This window comes from Ruditapes philippinarum, unplaced genomic scaffold, assembly GCF_026571515.1.
Source record: "Ruditapes philippinarum isolate M1 unplaced genomic scaffold, ASM2657151v2 ctg1525_1_1_1_1, whole genome shotgun sequence".
Taxonomy (NCBI): Eukaryota; Metazoa; Mollusca; class Bivalvia; order Venerida; family Veneridae; genus Ruditapes; species Ruditapes philippinarum.
The window spans coordinates 139,182-153,919 of record NW_026864043.1 but is presented as its reverse complement, the minus strand read 5'-3'; the positions used below and the strand labels follow the sequence as shown (position 1 = coordinate 153,919).

The following is a 14,738-nucleotide window of genomic DNA, read 5'->3' as shown; positions in this document are numbered from 1 at the left end:
ATATCCATTATGCAAAGAAAACTCTGATTTTTTATTTGCTTTTCAGACATCAATGAGTGTATTGGAAATGTCTGTCAAAATGGAGCCACCTGTGTCGACGGTATAGATCAGTACACATGTACATGTGTGGCGGGGTATGACGGAAATTTCTGTCAAAACAGTAAGTTGACTTTGGAATCATATTAGCAAAGTCTTGATTACTAGTATCTTGAAATTTTTTATTTTAATTTCTTTTTTTTTGATCCGAAGAATAAATAACGTTATAAATAACATGTAATTTTATGTAGCTATTGTTTAAATACATGATACAAATGATTATTTAATATAGAAAAATTGAAATATTTATTGCCGTTCAGAATTTTAACTTTTTTCATAGTTTTAATGCTCATAGAAACCCATCCCTTTCTTCATGTATATTGAACAAACGCAGAATTGAATATATTGTTTATTTTAGTGAGCCTTGAATATTTGACATGTATCTAGTTTATGTAAATTTAAAATTGTTACTTACTCAAATAACTTTATTCTTACCAGCCACGTTTCAACACTAAGTGGTAAAGGTGATAACGACATCATCATCCAATGAGTGTGTTTTTTTCTCTCCACAAAACGACTCTTTTTAGAATCACTCTTCCGAGTCAGCCACGATAGGTTTACAAATAATCCTGGGTACTTACGGAGATTTGACTTTGATCTGCCGTGTGACTTCTCCGTGACGAGCACACCTCGTTAGGGATATGTAGAAGTTAGGTTCTATTTGTATTTATGAAAACATAAAAATGTATGCTGAAACTAATGAGATTGATTTAGAAACTGTTCGAGTTTCTTTCAGACATCAACGAATGCGCGTCACATGCGTGTCAAAATGGCGCCACTTGTGTTGATGGCATAAATACATACACGTGTGTCTGTGTGGCTGGGTACGACGGTACTTTCTGTGACAATAGTAAGTAGTCATGATTAGGTTCATTAATTTATCGTTTATTGTTTTACAATTAGTAGTATTGATTTTACGCATACATCTAGCTTACATGTTCATGTAACATTTTTTTTTGTACATAAAAATATGAACTTTTTTGTTAATTAATTGTTATATAGATTCAATTTATTGTTAAATTGTTGTACAGATATACTTGACAAAATGTGCAAAGAGCTTATTAAAGAATAATGTGATAATAAGAATAACGAATAGTGATAACGATGTGTATGTGAACAAGAAATAAATTAATTGTCAATTAAATTTGCTTTTTATTAAAAATCGACGTAGTAAAATTTTATGATAATAAGTAATGTCATTGTAAAATTAAATGTTAATTTATGCTGTATATATATTATTTATTTATTATATGTATTATGTTGATTTGTAACTTCAACTCGTGTATTGATATACTACTAGATAAGATTTTTTATGACAAACACAAGTTGTGGATAAATGGACCCCCATCCAAGCTTTAGTGCAGGATGGAGGGCATTATTTGAATAAAGCCGGAGGCTGAGCATGTACAAAATAGCATTTCATTTTGAATTTATGGTTTAAGTCGCGTATTCAAAGGTTTAAATTTCCCGCTATATCACGGACATGCGCGTGACTACCGGAAGTAATAACCGGAAGCATGAAACACATGTTTTCACTCATTTAAAGAGTGTTTTTTGTTGCAATAAAGCAACTAAGGGAGGGTTAAAACCTCTCTATATTATATAATAAGACATTAATCACATACTATGATACTATACACAAGGGAGGGTTTGTACATGCTCAGCCTCCGGCTTTATTCAAATAATGCTCTCCATCCTGCACTAAAGCTTGGATGGGGGTCCATTATTTTTCATCAAGCCTTCGGCTTCACATGTACAAAATAGCACCTTTAAAGGCAACAAAAAACAAATATTTTCCAAGTTTAATACCCCAAAAAATATTCTATGTTCCAAAAACAGCATCATTATAAGAAATACCAGATTCTAAGTTTCTACAATATGAAATTTTTTAGATGATTTCCAATCAGCAGTTTTTAAAATCTCCCTTATTGAACATCCTTTATTATAGGCAGCCGAAGCTGCTGCTCCTCTATAAGAATGCGCCTTATATTTAGTTATATCAATCCCTGCTAAACTTAACACATTTTTTAACCATCTTGCCAAAGTGCTCGAAGAAACAGCATTAAAGGTAACATATGAAACAAACACCTTTTTACTTTTTCTAACATCAGCAGTCTTTTTAACATAATAAAGTAGAGTATGCATTGGACATATATTTTCTTCCAGATAATGCTCTGTCCTTATAGAGTAATATTGACCTGTCTTGGATGTCTTCAAAATATCCGTGAATGTGAAAACTACTGCCTGTTGTTGAATAAACATATTGTCTAAAGTTAAAGAACACAAAGTCTGAGCTCTTGGTGCAGTTGCAAGAGCAATCAAGGCTAAGGTTTTAAAAGTTAATAATTTCAAAGATAACCTAGATAATGGCATTAACTTTTGTAAATAACACAAAACAACAGAAAATCCCAAATCATTATATAACGCGGTTTAGCCGGTTTATGTAAAAATACACTTCTCATGAATCTTACAATCATTTTGTTGTCACTACACCATGTATTTCCCAGTAAGGACAATGTTTGCATTAACATCGCTTTATGAAGATTTATAACCGAATAAGACATACCAGATTGAAATAAAAAATACAGGTAACTCACGACTACACCTTCAGACGAACAAAAATTGGACTGGAACATCTAATAGAATTCCACATATACCATCTTTTCCAGGCACTGCTATACTGTTTTCTTGTGCCCTATGACCAAGATTCTGCGATGAAATCTGCAACATTTGATGAAATTCCCTTACTCTGCAGGCTTTCTCTGATAACACCACTCCAATCATTTTTAATTTTCTTCCTAATGGGTGTAATGTTCCATTGTGCGGCAAAACTAGAAGATCTCTGTGTCTGGGTAACCTGATAGGAAAATCACAAAGGATTTCAAGTAGAATAGGGAACCAAGGTTGTGTGAACCAAAAGGAACAACCATTAGAGCTCTATCAACCTCATCAATAACAATTTTATTTAGTACTTTCCCAATTAAATTAAATGGAGGAAAGATGTATGGTATCATATCCTTCCATGATAATGAAAAAGCATTAACTGCGTAAGCCCCTGGTTCGGGAAACCATGAAACAAATTTAGGTAAGTGATTATCAAGTCTAGAAGCAAAAGGTCTATGTTAGGCATAAATGTGTGTCTACATAATCTTTCAAAAATATCTTTTTCAATGTCCATTCAGTGGAATCTGAAAAATTTCTAGAATAATAATCAGCACTTTTATTTAATTTACCAGGGACATGTACAGCAGAAATATATATTATTTCTACTTAAACACCATTCCCATAAACATTTTAAAAGGTCATCTAATTCCAAAGAATTCATACCACCAAAATTATTTATGTAAGTTACCACTGAAACAGAATCTGAATGAATCTCAATATGAGTATCACAAAATTCATTGTAAAATGCTTGCATGCAGTAAAAAACTGCAAGGAGTTCCAAATAATTAATATGATAACCACATTCCTGATTTTTCCATCTGCCTTGTGTGTGCAAGCCAGAAATCAGGTCTATTCCACCATAACCTTCCATCGACGCATCTGTAAAACACCTTCTGGATACAGAAATAGGCCTGATTCTTTTACCATTTTTATTCTTCACGTTTTTTAACCACCATTGAATTTCTTGAATACTTTTCGTAGACAAACTAACTTTATTATCAAAATTCATATTTTGACCTAAACCTATCAACTTGTCTCTTTCAAGGGCTCTATAATGTAGTGGCCCTTCTAAAATTGCATAAAAAGAACTAACTATCACACCTATAAAAGATGCCAACTGTCTAGACTATGCTTTCGACATAATTTTCTGTACTTTTTCATCAGTCAAAAATACCTTGAACTGAACTGTATCAATAATATGACCAAAGAAAATAATTCTCTGACAAGGGATTAGTACAGACTTTTTCTCATTTATAGTAAATCCTAAACTCTGTAATGTCTTTGTAATAGTAACCGTATTATTCAAACACACATGTGACAACTCATTGAAATTAATAGAATCATCAATATAATAAGAACAGCGTATATCTTGCTGTCTAAACCAAGCAAAAATGGGACATAATACTTTAGTAAACAAATATGGGGCTATTTTCAAACCAAATGGTAAACATACAAATGAGTATAAAATAGAATTGAATGAAAACTTCAAAAATTTCCAGTGTGAAGGATGTATAGGAATAGAGAAATATGCATCAGATAAATCAACTTTTGTCATAAAATCATTTTGTTTAATCAAATCCAAAACAATAGAAAATGTTTCCTGTTTAAAATCACTATATTGTACGAACTCATTTAAAAATCTCAAGTTTATAACTGGTCGAAATTTATTATTAGGTTTAGGAACAATAAATATTGTTGAAATAAATTGATCAATCTCTGATTCTGATTTAATAATTGCTCCTTTTTTCAACAAATTTTGAATTTCATTATGAACAATTGCTTTTTGATCTGAACATAAAGGAATTTCATTAGGAATGCTTCTTTGAAAAGGATTTTCATTAAAATCTATCTTATACCCCGAAACTGCATTCAAGATCCAAGGATCTGAAGTAAATTTTTTCCATACACTTAAAAATACTGTGTACGTCCAACTTGACTTACCCTTTCATTTATTCCTGATCGTTTGGGGCACTGGCTGTAGCAGAAGCCAAGGCACCTCTTCTCATACCTCTTCCTCGTCCGCCTAGACCAATCTTGAAAGATTGTCCACGTAACGGATACGGTCTAGTCCTAAAACCAGAACGCTGATTGTATGTAGATGACTGGTAGCCGTAATTACTAAAATTTGAGCTAACAAATCCTCGACCAGAGCGTCTACGCTGGACACCTCTATAATTGCTGTAAGTATAATCCTTACCAATGTACGATAAAGCATCACAACTTTTGACTTCTTTTGAAACATCATCACCAAAAAGTTTGGTTGTTATAGGCATCGAAATACTACACAATGAAGAATACTTCTTCTTCAAATACGGTCTTATAAGATATCTCCTCCTCAAACTGAGGTTGTATTGCACCTGACCCAGAACAGTAAACAGGTCAGAGAAGATACATTTTGCCTCATTTTTCATAAGATTGTTCTTTTTCACAAACTCAAGCAACTTAACAACTGGACCTAGGCCGAAACCACAAGATTTTGTATGTCCACCATAAACTTATCTTGAAAATGGGCTCTTTTGTCTAATGTTTTCCATATTTCCTGGTTAACAATGGGCGGAATGGCCCTGTCACAATTCTTAGGTACTTGGTACTTATTCAAAATAGAGTCTAAGTCACACTGGGCAGTAAATGCCGTGTTAATTAAATTGGCCAAGGACTCATTCACTGGCTCACCTTTCTCTGGTATCTTTAATTTGGGAAGATCCCATGTATCACTATCCGACTCAAGTCTATTATCAGTACAACCATCGTCAAAAGCCGAAGAAAAATCTTTTGACAGATTACGAATCCCTGTATCTTCAATATCAACATCTTGGGCAGCAACCTCCACCCTAAGGTTAGGTTTTTAATGCTGCAGGAACAGCAGAATAGTTATCATTCACAGATTCATCATCCATTATAATCATAATTATCCTCATTATAGTCATAGTTATCACAATCAGGGAGAAACTGAGGATTCTGTTGAACAACAGGCTGTATACAAGAAGAGTCCTAAGACCTTCAATATCCTTATTAGATAAGTTTTTCAAATCAAATTTATCCGAGGATAAATTTCTGTCCGATATTTCCGAAGAATTAGTATTCAAAGTTTTACCTGACTGTTTTTTGCCTTTACCACGAGGGGATTTATTTTCTTTCTCCACCACGACGGATTTTAACCGTTTTTGTCCGAAGACTTTTTCTCTTTCTTACCGGTAATTTCTTGGTCCGAAAACCCAGAAAAATCTCCCTCCTCACCCGAAGCATGAAGGTCTATCCTATCGAGAAGAGCCTCTTGGGCCATAATAATGCGGTTAAACGTAAAATAACTTTTAAAGTAACTTAAACTTTCAAGAACACGCGACAACCACAACGCCAAAACAAAAAGTAAAAACAAGTGTTTCATGCTTCCGGTTATTACTTCCGGTAGTCACGCGCATGTCCGTGATATAGCGGGAAATTTAAACCTTTGAATACGCGACTTAAACCATAAATTCAAAATGAAATGCTATTTTGTACATGTGAAGCCGAAGGCTTGATGAAAAGTAATGGCCAATAAATGATTGTGTGTAGTAGAAAGTCGAAACACGTTGATTTGATATTTACAAAGAGAGAGTGTAACAATTTTCATGTCAAATTTGAGCAGAATATAGCTTTAAGTATCAACACTTTTGTAAATTAATATACACGATAGAACGCATACTATATATATTTATCGATTGTTGACATAATTTTAAAAACGTCTGGGATAAAGTCTATATTCAAATAGCAGTTATTTGTTTATTTATATATATAATATTGTCAACCCTTCCGTGTTCCGTATTGTGTTTTTGTTAAGCGATAAAGCCCATTTACTAACCGATACAATCAATAATGATCATGAAGACAATTTAAAATGAAATATTGTTTTCACTAAAAGAACATTTTCAATAAAATAATTTTATTATATCACAGTCGCATTTTAATATTCTTGTTGAATCGAAAACAACTATAAATTTAATTCAGAATAACTGAATTGGTTTTAAATAAAGAGAATAAAGATTCTATTATAATGTCTAGTGACATAGTTAAGGTCATTTAAAGGAAGGTTTTTTTGTCTTTTTTTTGGGTCTTTTTTTTGGAGATGTTTGTGATATGAATTTGAATATCAGCATGATGAAGCGAGGTCAATGGATTAAAGACTTATTATATATTTGTTGAAAATAAAATGCATATATAATGAGTGTTGAGAATATATTGGAAACAAAATATTTATATTTTATGTCGCATGTTCATCCTGTGTTTTCGGCACTGTGTCATTTTTCCCCAGATACCTGTACTAGTATTGTATCTTCTTTTGCTTTAATAAGTGTTGCCTTTCTTATCATATATACAAACCGTGCTGAAGGTGAATTGACAAGTAAAAATGTAACGGTTTAATGATTATGGGGCATTTCTAACCAGGAGTGTGTTCTAAAAATGCATTTGAATATTATACAGTACCTTTTACTTGCAAGAAGGGTTGCCTTGCTTCAGCCACAGCGTTCAGTTGTATATTTTTATGCATTGAGCAATTGTTGTCGGTTATTATTTTAATGATAGAACATTTTTAGAGCGTTTTTTTGGTTACAAGATGGTCATAATGATGACAATGAAAACTTCAATATAGAGAAATGATTTCAGATATAGACGAATGTGCTGCTGATCCGTGTACAAATGGAGGAACATGTGTGGACAAGATAAATGATTACACTTGTAATTGTGTCGCGGGTTATACGGACAAAACATGTGCTACCAGTAAGTATGCTTGTAGTTTAAAAATGATGAAAGATACATAAGATGTATGCAAGACATTGTGTTATAGTTTATTCTAAATTTGTGTAATTTTCGTGTATAGATTTTCATCCTCTTATAGAAATCGATCGATAATAATATCATGCGAACCAGTCGTGAATATTGTAAGACATTTCATAAAATAGAAAACCAATTATGTCCCTAGTACATTGTGTTCTCTGATGTCAATGTGAGCTTTATTCTCTTATGTTCATATAATTTCTATTGCAGATTTTAAATTTTTGGATATAGTATGTGTGGTGTTTTTGTGTATGCGCTTTTCGGTAATCCGACGCTTGCATTTTGTTTGGTAGAAATTTAAAAGCATGTCATTTGTAACATTCCAGATATTGATGATTGTGCTACATCCCCTTGCCAGAATGGTGGTACATGCCAAGATGCTGTCAATGACTATACCTGTGTTTGTGTGGCAGGTTATACTGACAAAAACTGCCAAACCAGTGAGTAACCCATATAAAATCAATCTGTGAATTATTGGAAAAGGCAACTTAAACGTCATACTAACATATCGGCAATTTTCGTAAATGATATGAAAATTAAATATAAAAATCTTCTATTCCAACCGATTTTGATTTTTTGTGAATCAATCAAAGAGCATTAATTTGTGAATAAGTAAAGACAAATTTACATCATATTTGACGATTCTGGTTAAATTAAACGATAGCAACCACAGATGCCTGACGTTTAACACACACCCCATAAACCTACCTCTTTATATATATAATAAGCATGTTTATTATAGATATAAGAAGGTATGAAATGGATATTAGATGTCAGGTGCTTGTGGTAAGAAAGATATTAACATTTCTGTTTCACCTGTGCTCGAATATATATTATATGAAATTTTTCTTATTGTAATTCTAAATGAAAGCTTATTTTGCACTTCTTTGTAAAGCATTTGTGATATCCTGGCAATTCTTATCAAATTTATAAATTGTCAAAGGTACGTTGAATGCCGATATACTAATTTACCATGATTAAATTTGTTTGTAAGTCAACATATTCCATATGCGTATTATATTCGCAAAATGTTTGTACACATTTTATTGACATTTTATTGACTTTGTAGACTTATGCCGAATGAAAACTAGTAAAATGCATGATTCAACTGTTTCAGATATCAACGAGTGTGACTCACATGCATGTAACAATGGAGCTACATGTGTTGACCGAGTTAATGCTTATGAATGTGTTTGTGCCGCAGGCTGGGAAGGCACCTTCTGTACTTCAAGTAAGTAAAAAAGAAGTTATAACATGTATAAACTTCTAACATATAATTACACGTGTGCTGCACGTGTTTAGGCTCTAAAGTATTTAATGTCCGATCCTATTATTTTGTCACTCAGAAATTTTGGAGTACGAACCATAACACGTCTTGGACACAACATAAATTGATTTGCCCTTCCAAGACCATTTCAATCTGATGAATAACTAGCGTAAACAGTACTTAAATCTCTGACAAGATATGCTCTGAGAGACTTATTAATTGTAAATATTTTTTGCTATAAAAGTTATGGTTTATGACAGGGTGATACTGCATGCTATATTTCAAAGCGAATCAGTGTGCTTTTGGGGAACATCGCGTTGATTTTGTTTTATTTTCAATTTTGAAAGCTTTTATTGCAGAATCTCACCTGGAATCTTTTTTTCTTTTATTTTGCATTTTAAAGCTAAATTGCTTATAAGAACCTACTTTTTCGAGACTTTATAAATTTTAAATAAACAAACACAACAGTAACAATGTAACATGTCATTACAAACAGATATAGACGAATGTGAAACTAACCAGTGTCAAAATGGAGCTATTTGTGTTGATGGTATAGACGACTATACGTGCGACTGTGTCGATGGTTATAATGGGATATTTTGTCAGAACAGTAAGTATATGTGGATTGTATAACATTTAAAAGTGCATGTAGTGATGATGATATGTCTCTGATACAAGTCGTACGGAAATTAATTATCTTACTGGCATTGATATATTCTTTGAGTGAAAATTCCGTTTTCCTTAAATTTATATTTTTCTTGTGTTGAATTTCTGGGTTTGTGTCTGCCTATAGTGGCGACATATAGGGATCACTTCTCCGTCGTCTGTCTGTCCGTCTGTCCGTCTGTCCGTCCGTCACAAAACTTGTCCGGACTACTCCTCATAAACTACTGGTGAAATTTCATCCAAACTTTACAGGAATGATCAGTATCAAGTCTAGTTGTGCACATTATCAGCATTTTCCGGTTCAATGATTTTTGTCAGAGTTATGGCCCTTTAATAATTTTTATTTTTAAAGTTTGTCCGGACTACTTCTCTTATACCACTAATGCAATTTCAATGAAACTTTACAGGATTGATCTGTAGCTCAAGTCCTTGCGCATGTTGCACATGTTGATAAAAATGTGTTTTTTTTTCTGTGTGTTGCCAGATACACAAAAGCTTGTCCGGACTACTCTGCATAAACTACTGGTGCAATTTCATCCAAACTTTACAGGAATGATCAGTACCAAGTCTAGTTGTGCACTGTCTGTATGTCCGTCAGTCACAAAACTTGTCCTCACTACTCCTCATAAACTACTGGGGCAATTTCATCCTAACTTTACAGGAATTTATGTCGCCATTACTCCGATCACGTCTCCGTCTGTCACAAAACTGGTCCCAACATGAAATTGGCCATCATGAGGCGACACATGTGATCACTGATCCTCTTTTTTTGTGTGTGAAACACTGGTTACCCTATATTATTAATACGTTTCCTTAGTGAAACAATGGTTACCTATATTAATACGTTTTCTTAGTGAAACACTGGTTATCTATGTTAATACGTTTCCTTATGAAACACTGGTTACCTATATTAATACGTTTTCTTAATAAAATACTGGTTACCTATATTAATACATTTCCTTATGAAACACTGTTACACGTGTTTATATTCGAAAAAGACAACGATCATAATCATTTGAGCCGCGTCACGACAAAACCAACGTAGTGCGATTGCGACCAGCATGGATGCAGACCAGTCTGCGCATCCGCGCAGTCTGATCAGGATCCATGCTGTTCGCTTACCAACTCTATTAAAAGTAGAGAAGCTGATAGCGAACAACATGGATCCTGATCAGACTGCGCGGATGCGCAGGCTGGTCTGGATTAATGCTGGTCGCAAACCCATTATGTTGGTTTTGTCGTGACGCGGCTCTTTTACAGTAATACAGCTGAAAATTCTGAGTGAAAGGAATTGACATATTATTTGGCAAATGTTGAATTATTTAATACAAATAGATTAATAATTTTATTTTATAAAGATATTAATGAATGTGTTGGTCATGCATGTGAGAATGGCGCAACATGTGTTGACGGGATCAATAAATATACATGCACGTGTGTTGCCGGATATACGGGGGAATTCTGTGCGACAGGTTAGTATACATTTTCTTACCAAAACATGAAAAATCTAAGTAACTATTATCCATGATTTTAACACACTTTTTCAGAAGTGCTTTATGTTGTTGTTGTTCAAAAATCTTCTTGATATTTCAGTTGATTGAAAGTACAAATTGAATGCTCAACACGATATCTTATATCGATATAATACATGTTTCTAATTTTATTTTAATGTTAAACCCAGCTGTAATCAGGATAAATCTTTTTGGAAGTTAATGCAAAATTGAATGGGTATTTTGAATAAACTGCATTAACCTCCCATGTAACTATTTGTTAAAGATGTTAAACAAGCGATTGGATTTTATAAGTTTTGTTCGGTATTGTTTACTGCATTTCTAACATTTATTTATCATTTAGTGCCACTTTCTTGAGACAGTATGCTTCTCACATGTTGAAATACATTATAAAGTTCATGTTTGTCCTGTATTAAGAAGACTAAAAATGTTTTTATTAATGTGACTTTAATCCACGAAAAAATGAATGTTGATCTACATTTACTTTCTTTATTTGATTGAAAATCAACATTGATATTATTAAAATATATATAAATAAACATAATGTAATGTATCGACTACTGTACAGTAATGAAACATGATATAAAGAAATACAATGTACTGTGATATTATACTTTAAAAATCTGTTTGCAGATATTGACGAATGTGATGACCATGCTTGTTTGAATGGCGCCACGTGTGTAGACCGTGTCAATAAATACACGTGTACGTGTGTTGCCGGATATACCGACACATTTTGTCAAACTAGTGAGTTCCGCCTTGTATTCTTTTTTTTTAATTGTCATGTTGTTAAGGTCATATTGCATACGATTATATATTAATGTACGAAAATTATTCTCTCAACAAGCTAAATTTTCTTCCTTCTCCAAATTTTGCAATACTCTGGAGTGGGTTTTCCGAAAAAAAAAGTCACCAAAAATATACTCTGGTCACATGAGCATTTGCTAATTCTATTTAATTCATCAATAGGCTTTGTATGAACCGCCGTATGAACACATTTGCGGATGTTTCTAAATTCAAAATTTCACCAATTTCATGTTAAAATGGTGAGTATTGCTTAATTAAGTCGGTGCTAGGGCGCATGGACGATGGTTTGCAATTATCACTGACATCAATGAACAGGCTCAACCAAACCGAGTTTGCAACACTTTCAAATTTATTTTTCTGGACGTTCTCTGGACGTTCTTTAGATTAAATGTTACAAAGATATTGGTTTCAGATGTGTCGTTAACATTATTCTTAAGTATTTCCACATCCATGCCAAATATTCTTTTTAAGCTACTTCATATATAGTACATTATATAGTTTTCGAAATAATATAAAATATGTTCAAGAAGATATAAATACTAACATTTATGGTTATGTTAAATATAGATGCGCTGCTCTTTCTGTTTCAGATATAGATGAATGTTCACCAGATCCATGTATGAATGGCGCTACTTGTGTTGATAAGGTAAATGACTACACGTGTACTTGTGTAGCGGGCTACACAGACAAAGAGTGCCAAACAAGTAAGTCAATTTATCAACTTAACAATTCAAATTCAATGATTAAAATGTTGATTTTTACCCTTGTCCCCTTTTTTGCTTTGGATTTCGTGTTTTGCATGTAACGGAACTCCATTGAGGTAAAAAAGCATAAAATTTGAAGATCTAGTCGATGTATGTGATTTACTAAGGAAATTCCGTGAATTTCAGATATTGACGAGTGTGACCCCGACCCTTGCCAAAATGGAGCAACGTGTGTCGACGGTATCAACGACTACACGTGTAATTGTGTTGCAGGGTATGATGGGAAAACCTGTAACATTAGTAAGTATCGTAAATTTAAAAATGACTTATATTTGGAATAACAGCTTGTATCTTTTCGCAAAGCCGATTTTTGTCAAGATCAAACAATTTTTCAATACTGTATGCTTCTTAAATTGTAATATTTATTACCTGACGCATTATTATTAAATAAACTGACATGAGTTATCAAAATGTTAATTTGATATTCTGTGATTTTAGATTATGTTATTGACATTGATCTGTGAAATACGTGTGACATTCGTCTGTAAAATACGTGTGGTTTAATTTTACTTAAATTCATAACTATATATATAAGTGGTAAACCTTTTCAGACATTGATGAATGCGACTCTGATCCGTGTCAAAATGGTGGAACTTGTGTTGACGAAGTGGACCAATACACGTGTAACTGTGTACCTGGTTACAACGGTGATGAATGCGAAAATAGTGAGTACTTTGTAGGCCTAAATGGTCCTTCATTATATATTCACTCGTATATTGTCATTTTCTCTAGAATATTTTGCCTTAGCTTGTAATTGATATTTCTAACAATAAATTATGCTAAATTCTAATTAATATTTACGCATCAGTGACTCTGTTTATTAAAATGTATACGTTTGACCAAGTAAGGAATATGCAAAACGTGTGTACATGTAATATATGCCAATAAAAAATCGATCTTTTAAATCATTACAATGCTATAAATATCATTGATTTTTCTCTTTTCAATTAAGACATTGACGAGTGTATTGGTAACTTGTGTGAGAATGGAGCCACATGTGTTGATGGTATAAATGCCTACACGTGTGACTGTGTACCGGGATATGATGGCACTTACTGCGAAATTGGTATGTTTTACCATTTTCATGATCTGATTTCTATGTTTTAGAATGATGTAAACAGTAATATTATTAGATAAGTTAACAGTGTTGAAGTACTTATGTAATTTTCAATTTTTTTTAATAAAATTGCAATATTTTTTTTCTCTTATACATGTACCTGATTAAAATATAATATGCAATGATTTTTATTTTATTTATTTTTTGCTGTATTTAGATATTGATGAATGTGCTTCTCATAGTTGTCAAAATAGTGCTACATGTGTAGATCAGATAAATGATTATACTTGTGTGTGTGCTGCTGGTTACACCGACAGATATTGTCAGACAGGTAAATCTGCTTCTATATCCACTTAGAGACAAAACTCATTTCGTTTATAAAAAAAAACATTATCACTTCCAACAACTTTATAATTTGAAGGAAAGCTTAAAAAACTAACTTCAACTTTACAGGAGCCTTTATCAAAACTTAAAACTATATCAGCTAAAATGCTGCAATTTTGACAATTTAAATCATATTTACCGATTTATAATGCATACTCAATTTAAGAGAGGATTTCCGTTCGTCCTGTGATTCAGTTGAAAGGGCTTCGACCAACTTTATTAACTTTTTTGTATGAATACATAAAAGTTCAAATCACTATTATAAGATCAAACGCATGCATGGTGTTGGATATAATATGAATTTTAATTAAGTTCAACTCTTTTTTCTTCATCAGACATTAATGAGTGCGCATCGTCTCCTTGTCAGAATGGGGGCACCTGCACTGACCAAGTTAACGGATACATCTGCACATGTAACAACGGGTTCACTGGCTTAACTTGTCGACCAGGTTTGTAACAAATGCTATAATTTTAGGTTGTGCTGAGTTTAAAGTCGTTAGGATACTGTTTAGATAGCATAGCAACTTTTCCTGTGTGTGTTTCATTGAGACATAAGCAGGCACGGTTCTTATTCCTAGCATTAAGTTGCAAGTTATTAGAAGAGAAGGCACAGTTTTCACAAATTTAGCCAACCTTTTGATATATTATTTTTCAGAATTTTGACTATTTTGATGCTACGATTCAACATTCCGAACTGATGTTGAATCTGT

General features: G+C 32.9%; 1 protein-coding gene across 2 annotated transcripts in view; it reads left to right on the top strand.

Moving 5' to 3' along the window:
• Positions 1-14,738, top strand: part of LOC132724250 (fibropellin-1-like) — a 29,075-nt gene that overhangs the window by 6,775 nt on the left and 7,562 nt on the right. The window contains exons 9-22 of one of the 2 annotated variants that reach the window (XM_060709082.1): positions 47-160; positions 833-946; positions 7,402-7,515; positions 7,899-8,012; positions 8,690-8,803; positions 9,336-9,449; positions 10,864-10,977; positions 11,650-11,763; positions 12,414-12,527; positions 12,714-12,827; positions 13,139-13,252; positions 13,540-13,653; positions 13,862-13,975; positions 14,364-14,477. In XM_060709082.1, coding sequence (XP_060565065.1) covers positions 47-160; positions 833-946; positions 7,402-7,515; positions 7,899-8,012; positions 8,690-8,803; positions 9,336-9,449; positions 10,864-10,977; positions 11,650-11,763; positions 12,414-12,527; positions 12,714-12,827; positions 13,139-13,252; positions 13,540-13,653; positions 13,862-13,975; positions 14,364-14,477 — 1,596 coding nt within the window. The remainder of the gene's footprint in view (positions 1-46; positions 161-832; positions 947-7,401; positions 7,516-7,898; positions 8,013-8,689; positions 8,804-9,335; positions 9,450-10,863; positions 10,978-11,649; positions 11,764-12,413; positions 12,528-12,713; positions 12,828-13,138; positions 13,253-13,539; positions 13,654-13,861; positions 13,976-14,363; positions 14,478-14,738) is intronic. The other variant, XM_060709084.1, reaches the window with a different exon arrangement.